At 43.2% G+C, this 16,521-nt stretch overlaps 1 protein-coding gene across 1 annotated transcript in view; it reads right to left on the reverse strand.

Annotated features, from left to right (window-relative positions):
* Positions 1–6,287, reverse strand: part of NR2F6 (nuclear receptor subfamily 2 group F member 6) — a 44,697-nt gene extending 38,410 nt beyond the window's left edge. The window contains exon 1 of the mRNA XM_089667504.1: positions 5,214–6,287. Coding sequence (XP_089523630.1) covers positions 5,214–5,485 — 272 coding nt within the window. The 5' untranslated portion in view covers positions 5,486–6,287. The remainder of the gene's footprint in view (positions 1–5,213) is intronic.
* Between the last annotated feature and the right edge of the window lie 10,234 nt (positions 6,288–16,521).

Consider the following 16,521-nt stretch of genomic DNA (forward strand, 5'->3'; position numbering starts at 1 on the left):
GCTGAAAGGCGGCTACAGCGTGGTTCTCTTGTTTTGGGATGGGGTCTACAGACTTCCTCATAGGGCGCACATCAAGTGCGCTCCATGGCCGCTGTTTAGTTTGGCCACAGGTGATCACAGATCGAAGTAAAGGGCCAATAACAGCAGCCCTTTGCATGTGATTGGACACAGCTGATCACATGGTAAACAGATTGACGGTCATTGGCTTTTCCTTTCCTTGGTGCCGTCACTGAGTGAGGAAAGGAAAGCCAATAACCAGCAATCCTGACAGAGCTTTGTTTACACTGATAATTATTACACAGTATTTATATAGTGCCAACAGTTTGCTCAGCGCTTTACAATATAACGGGAGATAATACAGCAACAATACAGTTTGATACAAGAGGGAAAGGAGGGCCTTGGAGCTTACAATCTAGGAGATAATCAAGGCACTGATTATCAGTGCAACCCCAATAGTGCCCATCAGTGCACATCTGTGAAGAAAAAAAATTAATTATTTGCAATATTTTACAACAGAAACGAAAAAAGCTTTTATGGGGTTTTTTTTTTCAAAATTTTCAGTCTTTTTTCCTTTGTTAAGCAAATCTAAAAAAGAAGTGGTGATTAAATACCAGCAAAAGAAAGCTCTATTTGTGTGAAACAAAATGTCATAAGTACAGTGTTGCATGACCACGCAATTGTCAAAGTGCGACAGTGCTGAAAGCTAAAAATTGACCTGGGCAGGAAAGTGATGAAAGAGCCTAGTATTGAAGTGGTTATTCTACATTACATGTTGGATTGATGGGACCAGTAGTTTATATAATATAGATAAGGTTGTGCTTTATTTTCAACTCACAGGAAGAGACAAGGACATTGCATTTGTGGCAAGATCAACATGTACAGTTAGGTGCATAAATATTTGGACACATGCACAGTTTTAGAATTTGTCAGGTATTTACCAAAACATATTCAAACTATAAATATATAATGAATATGGGCAGAAAGTGCACACTCAGGTTTAATTTGAGGGTATGTACATCCAATTTGGTGGAAGGGTTTAGGAATCACAGCTCTTAAGATTAGCCATCCCTCCTTTTTCAAGGGACCAAAAGGAATTGGACAACTGAATCAAAAGCTGTTTCATGGCCACGTGTGGGCTACTCCTTTGTTATTTATTCATCAATTAAGCAAGTAAAAGGTCTGGAGTTGATTCTAAGTGTGGTATTTGCATTTGGAAACTACTGCTGTGAACCTACATCATGCGTTCAAAGTAGCTGTCCATGAAAGTGAAACAGACCATTATAAGGCTTCAAAAACTAAACAAATCCATCAGAGACATAGCAGCAACATTAGGAGTGGGCAAATCAACAGTTTGGTACATTCTGAGGAAAGAAGAACACACTGGTGAGCTCAGCAACATAAAAAGGCATTGACGTCCACGGAAGACAACAGTGGTGGATGATCGCAGGATCCTCTCTATCGTAAAGAAAAACCCATTCACAACATCCAGACAAGTGAAGGACACTCTCCAGGTGGGCTTACCAAAATCTACAATCAAGAGAAGACTTCAGGAGAGCAAATACAGAGGGTTCACCACAAGGTGCAAACCATTCATTAGGCTGAAGTATAGAAAAGCCAGATTAGACTTTGCCAAAAAAAAAAAATCATCTAAAAAAGCCAGATCAGTACTGGAAAAGCATTCTTTGAATGGATGAAATTAAGATTAATCTGTACCAGAATGACAGGAAGAAAAAAAAAAAAGTGTGGAGAAAGCTTGGAACAGCTCATGATCCAAAGCACAAAACGTAATCTGTAAAACATGGCGGAGGCAGTGTGATGGCATAGGCATGCATGGCTTCCAGTGGCAATGGGTCTTTGGCGTTAGATGATGTGACAGAAGCAGCCGGATGAATTCTGCAGTGCTTATAGATATACTGTCAGCACAGATTCAGCACAGTTGGTTGGACGGAGCTTCACAGTACAGATGGACAATAATCCAAAACACACTGCAAAAGCAACCCAGGAGCTTTTGTAGGAAAAGAAGTGGAATATTCTGCAATGGCTGAGTCAATCACCTGATTGCAACCCCACTACAAGGCAAAACCAAAGGCAGAAAGACCCACAAACAAAGAACAACTGAAGACAGCTGCAGTTAGAGCCTGGCAAAGCATCAGAAAGGAGGAAACCCAGTCTTTGGTAATGTCCATGGGTTCCAGACTTCAGGCAGTCATTGCCAGTAAAGGATTCTCAACAAAATATTAAAAATGAACATTTTATTTATGGTTATAGTCATTTGTCCAATTACATTTGAGCCCCTGAACATGGTGGGACTGTGTATAAAAATGGTTGCAGTTCCTAAAATTTGTACTTGCACGTTCAACCCTTAAATTAAAGCTGAAAGTCTGCACTTCAAATTCAGTTGGGTTGTTCCATTTTAATTTATTCTGGTGGCATACAGATCCAAAAGTATGAATATTGTGCCTGTGTCCAAATATATACGGACCTAACTGTATTTGCTGTACCTATGGTCTCAGCCCAAAAAAGAAAAACAGTCATCATATTTAAGGATGGGTAAACGGCAATACAATACATTTTTGTTTTTAGGTTTAGATATGCTTAAAGGGTAACTTCACTTTTGTGTAAAAAAAAACAGCAAATTAAAAAAAAATGCATATACAATAGCTACACAAACCATATTGTGATTTTCTTTTTCATCTGCAGTGCTGTAATTTTCTGGAAAATGAAAAGCAACATGGCACCCTGGAGGCATTCTGTACACCACTGGAGTACAGAACATCCCTAAAAATTTGGTTTTCTTATTATGTGATTGCCTCACTGGTTTTCCCAGAGGTCTGCACTAAGATACAAGTCAGATTTTAGGCATCCTCTACAACAAAAATGTAATTGTTTGTATGACGCTCCCAAAGGGTTCATCACTTCTAAAGTCAAGCAGACCCTGCAACTTTTCTCATTAGAACACTGTAAGTGCATCAGCTAATTCATAATGAAAAAGCCACTCCCATTCAAAACCAGTACCCAAAAAGACATAGCTGAACAAACTGGTGTTTGTTCACAGAATAAGCAGGCAGGACTCTGCAACAAAGTTTGTTAAAATCTTTGCAATGTTCATAGAACACCCAGAGGGAATTTTTTCTCAACAAAAGTGAAGTTAGTCTTTGAATACATTGGGGGGGGGTTACTAAGACAGGAGCATACAGAATCTAGAACAGATATGAATAGTAACCAATAAACATCTAACGTTAGTTTCTTTAGTTAAAATGGTCTTAAACCCAAAATCATAATATATACCATCTTACGGCTGCATTTGTTTTCTCTTATTTTAGCCTTTTTTCTTTATGTTCCCCTTTTGTTCTGGCCAGCAAATCTGTCATTTTTCAACTTCCTTTACCATAATAAGCTGTTTAGACAAAGTAGCAGTTAGAAAAACCATTTACTGCTAACAGAGGTGCTTACAATGATCAACTTTTATTCATGTATGTAATCCCTTTATCCCAAAAAGAACACAAAACTACTGCTGTAACTGCTTAAAAGGGTTAGCTGGAGTTAGGATTGAATTATTTTGGCCAAGTCTAAATCTGTTAACACTCCCTTCCAAACTGACAATGCTGCTGTCAAAAGGTGCCTCCACTGCTCCTCCATCCAGAGTGAAAACGCCTTAAGACAAGGAAGTCTGTTATTGGCTGGATCACGAGGTGAAAATAAAGGAATAAAAAAAAGAAGAAAGAAAACTAATGCCACCACATTTAAAAACTTCTAGGCTGCAATATCTTACAGGAACTAATCTCAGCTCCACTCCAGTGATGTGCTGTCCAGGAGCTCCCTGTTCACATCTTGGCCAGCCTCCTTCTGCGTTTTAACCTCCAATCGTTTTGATTAGCTGCGCCAAGACGATACCACTCCCGTGCATGCGCAGAAGTTCATTCATCTCAGCAGATGCTGACATTGCATGCTGTCCTGCATATATGCAGCTTAGCATATATTGTGAACAAGCAGGTAAGAATACTTTAAAACAGAAAAACCTAGAATGTCTCCTCTGCATTAAAAAAGCCTGTTTGGAAAACTTTTTGTTTTTAAGTAAAGTTCAATGTTAAATGTTTTGGGGTTTAATACCTCTTTAAGCTTTTAAAATGAAAGCTAGGAGCTGATTGGTGGCCATGCACAGCTGTTCCAGATTCTGGCTGCTCCAATCTTAATAAATTCCCCTCATCGTACTATTTGGCCTCATGCACACACGCCACGTTTTACTGATCTGAATATCTATGAATGGTTGTATATGGAACAATGCACACTGTTATGCATACAGCTGTGTAAAGATCAGTAATAAAGTGATGAGTACAGAGTTCTAACACAAAAATAAAAAGTATTACATTTGCGTGCAGTAATTTGCATGCATACAAATTTATATTTATATTGCCACATTAGCAATGAAAAAGAATTATATGCATTTATGCAAGGTTTTTACGGAACACTTTGCTCTGGATCTGGCTCCAGTCACACGTCTGTGACTTGTGCGACTGTGGATACAAAGTGCATGTCAAGTCGCAGCATTATTTTTAATGTCACCTGTTTGGATCTAGGCATCGTCGCTGCGACTTTGAAGGGGTTCCTGCACTACTTGGATGTGTCTTAATGGCACAGAGTGTAAAGTTGTATCAGAGTCGTGAAATCATGTGACTTTGGAGTCGCACAAGTGTGAATGGAGCCTTTTTCAACAAGATCCTAAGTATAAACATTGGTAAATTCTTACGTCCATGTGCAACTGGCTTTTTAGCTGTCACAAGGTTTGACCCTTGGTTCACACCTATGCAGTACAGTCCATTTAACATGGTTTCCTATGGCTCTAGATCACATCTGTGCATTTTTGGAAAGGGTCAGGGACTTTTTCTCCTGCAGCAGATTGTGTGTCTCGTGTAATAGACTTCATTGGACCTGCACCAAAAGCGCGAGTATTGTGTTTTTGTTTTTTTTTTATAAATAGGAAAGTACAGTATGACAGTTCTGTTCATGTGATGTGACTTTAAACTCTCTGGCAGTCAAGTAGTCCCAAAGTACCATCAAAGTCACACTACATGAACAGAACGGTGATACTTTCCTATTAAGAAAAAAGGGAAATAAACGCATCAAAAACAAAATCACCCCAAACGAGCTGGAAAAACACATCAACCGTAACCTGCATAGATGTGAACCTAGCCTTGGAGTAAACAGGCACTCACCTGCAAGTGTAACTTAGGTTTCTTCGAATGCTCCTCTTAAAGAAACTCTTGCATCCTTCGCAGGTGAAAACGCCATAATGCTTGCCGCTGGATTTGTCGCCGCAGACCACGCAATCCACCTGAATGCCGGGCCGCTCCTCGTCCCCTTGCTCTGGGTCGCTGATTCCTCCGGGAGGCGAAGCTTCATCCTCTTCCGAGTTTCTGGGGTAACCCTTACCCATTCCATTCGTGTCTCCGTTGGGGTCTCCCCAGCCCCCAGACACCATGGCCATACCAGCACCCGAGTCAAGAACACCAAGAATCGAGCTCTTGGAAGCCCTTTTGAAGAAGTTGGGACGGGCTCCGGATCTCTCGCTCCCTATGGCAACTATTTACAACGGCATTTTCTTTCCGGGAGAGGCGAAATCCTGGAAAAACCAGGGCTGTCCAGAGCTGAGGTGGTGGTTGTGTTGTGGCTTCTCCTCTCTTGGCGCTGGATGGGGGAGGTAACAGAGGTCAGACATGTGGCAGCACTTTTGCCCTCCTTGTTTGGACTGCCTAGGTGATTAGAGAAGAAAACAGGACAGACCAGTTTGTGGGAGAGCACACAGGTAACAGGATGGAATGGACTAGAGCAGCCCTCAGGGAGCTTAGCAGGGAAGACAAGCTGCTGCAATAACACACTGCTAGGGCAAAGTAGGTGACAATATGGCCACGGGGGGGACTACAAAGTCCTCCCAATTAGCCTGGTGTCCAGTCACAGTGAGAGTTGGAGAAGTTTACCCGCTCTTGGTATTGCCCTATCAGCCCGGGCTGGGAGTCCTGTGTGTGTGGACGGCTACGTACACTGAGCACACAAGCTGGCCGTGCTCTGTGTGGGCTAGGTGCCGTGTGAAGGACTACTGCTGCCCTAATAGTGCTCTATGGCTGAGGTGAAAGGTGTGTGACCCGAATTGGGAGTATACTAGGCCCCCCCTGCGGGGTACAATTACCCAGAGAAGCCCTTGTGCGCTAGCCCCATGCCCCGGTCCGGAGTGCGGCCGATGGGAGCGGAGAGGGCGGAGAGCTGGGGCCTACCATGTGACCCTGGAGAGGTGGGTCCTCCTGACCAGAGGAGGGAGCCGGCATACGGAGGAGGCTGATATCCTGTCTGTGTGAGGAGAGCTGATTGATGACTGAGTCCGTACAGCTAGGCGCCAAGTAGACATAGTAGCTTGGAGTGTATGTACGGAGGTGGGCTGTGCAGGCTGTAGGTCCGCACGCATGACTGAGTGAAAACTGTACATGGAATGATGGTATTCACATATGTGTCTTCAATTTTACACATTATAGGACCATTTTCATCACATTTCTCCAGGTTGCCTTCATGTTTAAGGGTTTGCAAATGCACATGTAATTGTGCCACATGCGTAGGACTGCTCACTGATTGTAACACGCTGCTACAGAGTACCCTTCACACAGCCGTCATCATCACTGTACCCATCACACAGCCGTCATCATCGGTGTACCCGTCACACAGCCGCCAACATCGGTGTACCCGTCACACAGCCGCCATCAGTAATGTACCCGTCACACAGCCGCCATCATCAGTGTACCTGTCACACAGCTGCCATCAGTAGTGTACCCGTCACACAGCCGCCATCATCAGTGTACCCGTCACACAGCTGCCATCATCAATGTACCCGTCACACAGCCGCCATCAGTAGTGTACCCATCACACAGCCACCATCATCAGTGTAACCATCACACAGCCGCCATCAGCGGTGTAACCATCACACAGCCGTCATCATCACTGTACCCGTCACACAGCCGTCATCATCACTGTACCCGTCACACAGCCGTCATCATCAGTGTACCCATCACACAGCCGTCATCATCAGTATTACCCTTCACACAGCCGTCATCATCACGGTACCCGTCACACAGCCATCATCATCAGTGTACCCATCACACAGCCGTCATCATCAGTATTACCCTTCACACAGCCGTCATCATCACGGTACCCGTCACACAGCCGTCATCATCAGTGTACCCATCACACAGCCGTCATCATCAGTATTACCCTTCACACAGCCGTCATCATCACGGTACCCGTCACACAGCCATCATCATCAGTGTACCCATCACACAGCCGTCATCATCAGTATTACCCTTCACACAGCCGTCATCATCACGGTACCCGTCACACAGCCGTCATCATCAGTGTACCCGTCACACAGCCGTCATCAGTGTACCCCTCACACAGCCGTCATCATCAGTGTACCCCTCACACAGCCGTCATCATCAGTGTACCCATCACACAGCCGTCATCATCAGTGTAACTGTCACACAGCCGCCATCAGTGGTGTAACCATCACACAGCCATCATCATCAGTGTACCCATCACACAGCCGTCATCATCAGTGTACCCGTCACACAGCTGCCATCATCAGTGTACCCTTCACACAGCCGTCATCATCAGTGTAACCGTCACACAGCCGCCATCAGCGGTGTACCCTTCACACAGCCGTCATCAGCAGTGTACCCATGACAAAGCCGCCAACAGCAATGTACTCTGCACACAGCAACCATCAGCAGTGTACCTGTCCCAGTGTCACCAGAGCTAGCCATGTCCAAAATAAATTTATACTGGCCAGGGTCAGTTTAAGTGGAAGGGAGAAACATAGTTCAGAAACAATCCAGATGGCAGGCAGGGTAAGGATGGGGTACTCTGAACACCAGGCAACCACCAGCAGCTCAAAACATTCAACTGGTGAATTGCTAAGCACCAATGGTGCGAGACCCCTTGATGAAAGGCCTAGTACTGGGGTATCACATCAAACCTCAAGAACTAGGGCCCATACAAGTCTCCCAGAGGCACTTGCAAACCCATTATGACTGCCCTCCACCTCAGAGTTTATTTTTCACCAACAATTCAGTCAATTGTGGACCAGACCAATCTTCTTGCCCAGCAATATATATCGTAAATAACCCCAATTCACCTTCTGCCCATCCATTTGAATGGAGACCTGTCACAGTGGAGGAATTCAAATTATTTTTGGGCCTGAAAATTAACGTGATTTACAAAAAAATGAAGGACATGCTTACTGGTCCACCCAACCCATTCATTGCATGGCCATTTATTCAGCTGTTACATCAAGGTCACGCTAAGGATCATGCGCTTCCTCCATTACAATGATAATACACTGCCCTCTCTGAAATCAGCCTGGCTGTGATAAGCTTTACAACAATCTTTCGATCATTATTTTTTTTCTCCCAGAGATTTGCCAAATTATATATACCTGACAAGCACATCTGTGCTGATGAGTCCCTTGCCATTTAACTGGCTGGCTGTTAAATGAGTGCCCAACCTACATCCAGAAGTACAGTACAATCCCAGTAAAAGAGAAAGATATGGAGTGACTTTACAAGCTGTTTGAAAAAGTCACGTGGTATTTGCTTGCCTTCTGGGTGCACAAAGGCAAAGATTTTCTCCACCAGCCCCTTGAGTGTCAACCTACATTGGCACAAGTGGAAAAATTGTCTGGTATTTCCACTATTCAAAAAGGGGTATCACATCTACCTGGAAAACTTCTACACAAGTCTAGACTTTTTCTGCCACCTGTATATCCAGAAAACCTTGGCCTGTGGTACAGCACAAACAAACAGTTCTGACCAGAGGCTGGAAAGGGGGGAACAAAGAAGTGTTGACCATGAAGCGGAGGGATAAGCGGGATGTATGTGTCCTGTCCTCCATTCACAGACAACATGGTCCCATCCATGATTATAACCATGGGGTGGGAGTGGACTTCAATGATCAGATGCTACAGCCCTACTTTTTTCATTTGGCAATTTATAATTCATATGCCACCTATCACAGGTCACAGAAAGACTTGCCTCCTTTCTCAAATTTATAGAAGATATTATCACTGCATTTATCTACCAGCAAAGCTCTCCACCAGAAAATATTTGCTCTGATGCTGTGAGCAGACTTCATGAGCGACATTTCCCAGAGAACATTCCACCCACAGAAACGGAGGAAGACACCAAAAATGTCAGGTATGCAACAGGGGGAGTTAGGCAAGACACCAGTGTTCATTGTCCCCAATGTCCTTCCTTACCTGGTCTTTGCATCAGAAACTGCTTCTGACGTTACTAGATGTCACAAAGATATTAGTGTAGGTATTGTGCCGATATTTCTAACAACTTGCCACTTCTGATATCTGTGCTGATCATTTGCTGCAGCCTTGACTAACCATGCCTCTGTCTTCCACCTTAACTGATCCTGGCTTGTTTATCAATGATGCCTCTGCCTGCCATCTGGATTGTTTCTGAACTATGTTTCTCCCTTCCACTTAAACTGACCCTGGCCTGTTTATAGACAATGGTTCTGCCTGTCTTCTGGATTGTTTTTCAACCATGTTTCTGCCTTTCACCTGAATTGACCTCAGCCTGTAAATCAATCATGTCTTATGCTTGTTACTTGTACTGATCTTTTATCCTGCTACTGTAGTACTTGGAAGATAACACAGGGGTCTCACATATCTGAGAGGCCCTCAGAGTAATGTTTTGAATAGAGAAAAACAGTTTTGTCATTCCTGGATCAGGGTCTGGAGTCCAAAGGCTTCAAAGAGATTTAGGTGGGAAGAGGCCTCTACTCCTGTGCCCAGGTTTTACCTGACTGAGGCCCTAAGTTTGATGTTTCTGCCTGCTGATATATGACCCTGGCCTATTAATTGACCATGCCTTGACCTGCTGCCTGGACTGATTCTGGACTGTTTATGGACCATGTTCCTGCCTGCTACCTGGACCAATACTTTGGCTGTGCTGACCATGTCTCTACCTGCTCCCTGTACTGATCCTGGATTCCACGATATATGGAATTACACCCCAAAATACATTCTGCTACTTCTACCGAGTATGGGGATACCACATGTGAGAGACTTTTTGGGAGCCTAGCCACATACAGGAGCCTGAAATCCAACGATCACTTTGAAAGCTTAAAGATGTGTAACTTCCTCATTTCACTTCTTCAATACCTATCACAGTTTCGGAGGCCCTGAAATGCCAGGATAGCACCAACCTCCCCAAATGACCCCTTTTTGGAAAGTAGACACCCCAAGGAATTTAAAAAGTCTTGGTGAGTATTTTGCAGATCTAATTTTTTGAAATATAAAAAAAGAAAAGAAAAATGTTTTTGTTTTCTTTCTTCATTCAGCATGCTTCTTATCAAATTCCTTGGGGTGTCTACTTCCCAAAAAGGGGTAATTTGGGGGGGGGGGGGGTTGGTGCTATCCTGGCATTTTAGGGATTCCAAAACTGGATCGGTAGTCAGGAAGTGTAATGAGGAAATAACACCCTTTAAAAGCCTGAAGGTGCTTATTGTATTTTGGGGTCCTGTACTTGGCTAGACTGCCAAAAAGTCTCTCGCATGTGGTATCTCCATACTCAGGAGAAGTAGCAGAATGTATTTTGTGGAGTAATTCCACATATACCCATGGCATGTGTGAGCAATAAATAATTTATTTGACAATTTTGTGTAAAAAAAAAAAAATTTTTTTTTTGTCATTTTCCAAAAATTTGTGGTAAAAAATTAAATTCTTCTATTGACTCAACATGCCTCTCAGCAAATAGTTTGAGGTGTCTACTTTCCAAAAAGGGGTCATTTTGGGCGGTGGGGGAATTTTATGCCCAGTATTAGAAGTTTATGCCACACGTCACTCACTCTTCTAACCACCTGAAGACCAAGCCTTTTCTGACACTTTTTATTCACATGATAAAAAATCTGTATTTTTTACTAGGAAATTACTTTGAACCCCCAAACATTATCTATTTTTTTTAAAGCAGACACCCTAGTGAATAAAATGGTGGGTACTACTATAGTACTCTCACAGCAAATTTTAAAGCAAATTTAAAAAAAAAATACACTTTTTTTACTTTTAATGCATAAAAACACAATATATTGGGCAATTATTTGGTAAAACACCCTAGTGAATACAATGGTGGGTGCTGCAATTTTTTATGTCACATAGTACTCTCGCAGTGCACAAGAACACAATATATTGGCCAATTATTTGTTAAAATACAACTTTTAAAACTGTAAAACTTACAAAAGATGATGGTATGCCGAGTAAATAGATACCAAACATGACATGCTTTAAAACTGTTCATGCTCCGTGCAATGGCGACAAACTGCATACATTTTTAATATCCATAAGCAACGCTTATGGATATTAAGAGCCTTTAAAATCTACCATTTTAAATTTACAAAGGAGGTCTAGAGCTAGAATTACTGGCCTTGATCTGACGTTCGTGGCGATATCTCACATGCATGGTGCAACCGCTCTTAACATACTGGCATGGGGTGAACGCTCGCGACGCAGGTGCACGCGCGTGTGAGGGTGCTTATTTTTTTTAAGTTATTGTGATTTTTTTTAATTATTTTTACACTGTCCCTTTCATTTTTCATTTTTATTTTATCACTTTTAATGCTATCACAGGGAATGCAAATATCCCCTATAACTTCAATGGGCTTTGTCATGTATTCTTTTTTGAGAAATCTGGGGTCTATCAGACTCTAGATATCTCCATCGCACCAAGATCGGTGTGATCAGATGCTTTCCCAATTTACAAATGGCGCTGTTTATATCCTGCGAATCTGAAGTGATGAAATGCCCGTAGCTTCCGAATTCTTAGACTATAGAGATGATTGGCACGACTCTGGTCTCCAATCAGCTCTATAGTCAGCTGGCAGAAAGACCAGCGGCATTCTCAGGTTCCCCCGATGGCACGGGACTGCCCGAGAAGGCCGTGGAAGGCAGTGGGGGAGGGGGGGCATCTGCTTGTAAAAGCAATCCTGCAGCTAATTAGCCACTAGGATTGCTTTTACATGAAAGCCGATCGCCGGCTGAAAAAAGATGCATCCTGGTATAAACACTCAAAGTCCAGTGATGTACCAGTACCAGGTCCTTGTTGGGTGTATATGCTATGTTCTTTTTTTTTTATGCAGACTGTGGGCTGAATGGAAAAAAGACAAGAAATCTGCTAGAAAAAGTGTGTGGTATGCCCACTATTAGAATATACCGCCCTGCATCCACCCACTGCTAATGGTGGGCACACATGAAATGTGGCAAAAAATATTATAAAATATATGCCGAAGCATAGGGGCCATCCACCCACTGGCAACCCCAGGCCCCCATGCTTCAGCATGTCTGCTCTTTTTTAACCGGATGAAAAATCTCATCCAACAGCACTGCACACACCTACTTATTTATATTCTGAGAGCAAGACCCTGTTTCTGTCAGATTAAATAAGCCTGTGCTGCAGCTGAATGACATTCCTGCAAAGAAAACAGCAATGGTTAACAACAAAACCGTAAAATTGTAACAGAACAGTAACAACAACAAAAAAAAACTATTTTTGGTTTTTAACATTTTTGGGATTTGTACTTATTTTTTATGCTTTATTTTTTAAACAAACTTTTTAAAACAGATTGTAGGGTCTCTCAACATGTGATATACAGTTTCTTGACTACCTAACATCTTTCGAGCCCCTGTGCAAATATGTGCCCTGAACTGTGCCATGCTGTACCCTATACTAATACTCCATTAGTGTGTGGTAGCGACGGAAGCAGCCCTTGAGGCAGAGACCAGGAGGGACAAAAAAAAGCATGTGTCGTGCCTAATTCCATGTCTGCTCCAGGCGCAACATTTTTTTGGAGTGTCCTTTGGGTTGGGGTATGTCAGTAATACGGATATGACCAGAGATGTGTGGACTGACACGGAACATCAGGCTTCAGGAGTGATGTGGATAATGTAATTTTTTGTGAGCTACACCAGTATACAAAAACGCACAGTGCAAACAAAAACCAAACCTTCAACTAATATATATATGTATAAGAAAATTCAGAAATAAAAGCGTAGTCAGGGTTGGAGAGGTAGAATAGTCAGACAGGCCGGGTCAGGATCAATCAGGCGGATCAGGTACAGAGGAGTATGCAAACGGATAGCCAAAAGGAGAGCTGGGTCGGTGCAGGCAGAGTTCAATCGTAGTCAGAATCAAGCAGGAGAATCAAGCAGGTAGATGACAGGATACAGATACAGGACAACAAAGGCTCATGGGAAAACAAACACAAAGGCACTGATTAGAGGCCTGGTTACTGTTTAAGTATACCTCCTGCAATCAGCCTCAGGTGATTGCTTGATTGCAGGAGGTGAGATCCTGGCTGCTGAAAGGCACCTGCTGGTAAGTCCCAGTGCTGCAGCTCATAGAGCAGGTGAGCCACAGCACCACCAGCAGTGAGCCCTTTCCTGACAGGGTACCAGGAATGGCATCGGGAAAATGCCTCTCATGCAGCCGGCTAACTGAATCTGGGTTGGCGGTTTGAACCACAGCACCTTCTGGATACAAAAGTGCCGTGATGGTCTCTTCCTAGAATTTTAGGAAGGATCCACTTCATCCAGTTGCTTTGTAAAGCACAAAAGCACTATATAGAGCCAATTGAAATAAACACACTTTTTTGTACCAGCGTCTGGCTTTTTGGGAAACTAAGTACGGCTCCATCATCTGGTCTTTGAAGCCCACTCCTCCCATGTTAAGGTTATAGTCATAGACAAAAAGGGGCTTCTCAACACCAGCTGCCGTGGAAATTTGGATGGTCATGTCTGGGTGAATGGAAGACAGGACGAAAACATCCAGTTTGTCCTTCCACTTCATTGCAAGCAATTCCTCATTTCCCAAGCAGGCTTTTTCCCCCTTTCTAAGACGGGTATTTACAAGCTGTTGTGGAAAGCCTCGGTGATTAGGTCGCATGGTGCCACATACGCCAATTCCAAGATTGTACATATGTCTAAATAGTTGACCTCTCACAGGTCTTATACATCTTGACCCCTTATCTGGCACGCTTGCTGAGGAGAAATTGAATGCAAGGCGGCCAGAAAAAATAATGAGGGACTCGTCAACGCATATATGTTGCTGGGGAGTATAGACATCTGCAAATTTTTGGTTAAAGTGATTTACGAGGGGCCGAATTTTGTGGAGCCAGTCAAATTCAGGATCCCCCCAAGGACGACAGAGTGTGTTGTCGTTGAAATGCATAAAATGCATTATACTCTCATATATGTGCCTGGCCATGGCAGCAAAGAACACGGGTATATGATGAATCGGGTCTGTGGTCCAATACAACCACAATTAATTTTTTTAGTATTCCACCCTATAATGGGTAGGCCAATGAGAGAAAAACTGAAAGTAGTCAGAGTCTACTAACAGAGTAGACAGATTAAATGACCACAGGGAGTTGTGTCAGAGGTTCTTAGAGATGTAATTGTGCATTTTCATCACTATGAAGCTAAAGCTCTGAAAACCACTACTGAACCTGATGCGCAAGGAGAACGTTCGATACAGCTGGGGGTTCCCAGCATGTTTGATCAGATGGAAAGACAATCGGCAAGGCTAAGGTTTCCAGAAGATTTAAAGCCCTTTTGTGAAAGACTGGACTTGCAGATAGTTGATATTCCAGGATGGTCCAAAGGGACCAGGGAAAGTGTAGAACTAAGGAAAAATAGGTGGCAAGGGGTCCCCAAGTAGAGAATGGGATGGAGAAGTCCTAGTGTAGTGTACATAGGGGGAGGGGGAAAAAAAGGAAAGAGAATAATATTTTTTTTTCTCTTCCTATACAGGGTTTTAAGGTTGGATGCAGCGGGGAGGCAGGGAAAGGGGAGAAGGAAAAGAAGAGGGATTTATAAGATCAGCATCGGGAAGCTGCTTATTATTTCACGGTCTAGTGGGAATCTAGGGGATACTGGCCCAGTCAGGCGCAGGTGCTCTGAGTCATACACTAAGGAGGAATCGAAGGTGTAAAATAGCCACAACTGATTCCAGGGCCAAATATGTGCTAGGGAGAAGTGGGAGGGGGGAGGAAGGTAAAAGTCACCCAGAGAGAGTACTTTACCTAGTCCTAAAATTTATAAATCTGTCTCCCTCTGAGTCCCCACATAGATGGAGAATAGACATGGAGTAGGAATGAATATGTGTAAGTTTATGCCATACAGTGAATGAAATAAGTATTTAATCCCCTGCTGATTTTGAATGTTTGCCCACTGACAAAGAAATTATCAGTCTAAAAATGGTAGGTGTATTGTAACACTGAGAGACAGAATAGCAACAAAAAATTCAAAAGAAATGCATGTCTAACAAATTATGCACTGATTTGCATGTTCATGAGGGAAGTAAGTATTTGATCCCCTATCATTCAGCAGGATTTCTGGCTACCAGGTGTCTTTCATACAGATAACAAGCTGAGATTAGAAGCAGTCTCTTTAAGGGAGTGCTGCTAATCTCATTTTGTTACCTGTATAAAAGACAACTGTCCACAGGAGCAATCAAACAATCAGATTCCAAACTCTCCACCATGGCAAAGAGCTGTCCAAGGATGTAAGGGACAAGATTGTAGACCTACACAAGGCTGAACTGGGCTACAAACATGGTGGTGGAAACATTCTGCTTTGGGGGTGTTTTCTGCTAAGGGGACAGGACAATTGCACCGCATCAAAGGGACGATGGACGGGGCAATGTACTATCAAATCTTGGGTGAGAACCTTCTTCCCTCAGCCACGGCATTGAAAATGGGTCATGGATGGGTGTTCCAGCATGACAATGACCCAGAACACACAGTCAAGGCAACAAAGGAGTGGCTCAAGAAGAAGCACATTAAGGTCCTGGAGTGGCCTAGCCAGTCTCCAGACCTTAATCCGATTGAAAATCTGTGGAGGGAGCTGAAAGTTCAAGTTGCCAAACGTCAGCCACCAAACTTTAATGTGTAACAAAGGTATAGCAAGCGCTACAAGCAGGTTTGTGTAAGCAGCTAGAACACCGAAAAAGGTAACCAAACAACCTTACAATAATCAATAAAAGGAGAAAGATAGGTGCAGCGCTTGAATCAGAGTGCAAAAACGAATGCTCTGTAAAGGTATATATACATATAAATATAAATGCTCAAGAAGGTAGGTACAATGGTAAACAGTGCGCTAATCAATAAGAAATGTTAAAGCACACACATAGTCCACATCCCAAGTCAATGGTTGTAGGAGGGGTGAAAAAATCCTAGGAGTGAATAGAGTGCGCACTCACCAGAAGTGCGTATAAAATACGCATGTAGAGAGGTATACTCTTCAGAATGTCTCTGGCATCAAAGCTCTGGTCAGATCGCACTCCACACTATCCTCTGTCTCACCACGAAGAGCAGTAACCAGGATTCATCAGACAGTATGGGTGTCAAAGATACTCCTTAGTCCAGATAGGCACTGTGGGAGATGGTGCTCTCAAGGAGAGCCCAATAAGGACGCCACATAGT

The sequence above is a fragment of the Staurois parvus genome, unplaced genomic scaffold (assembly GCF_062004578.1).
Source record: "Staurois parvus isolate SC_StPar_1 unplaced genomic scaffold, SC_StPar_1.0 ptg000053l, whole genome shotgun sequence".
NCBI classification, from domain to species: Eukaryota; Metazoa; Chordata; class Amphibia; order Anura; family Ranidae; genus Staurois; species Staurois parvus.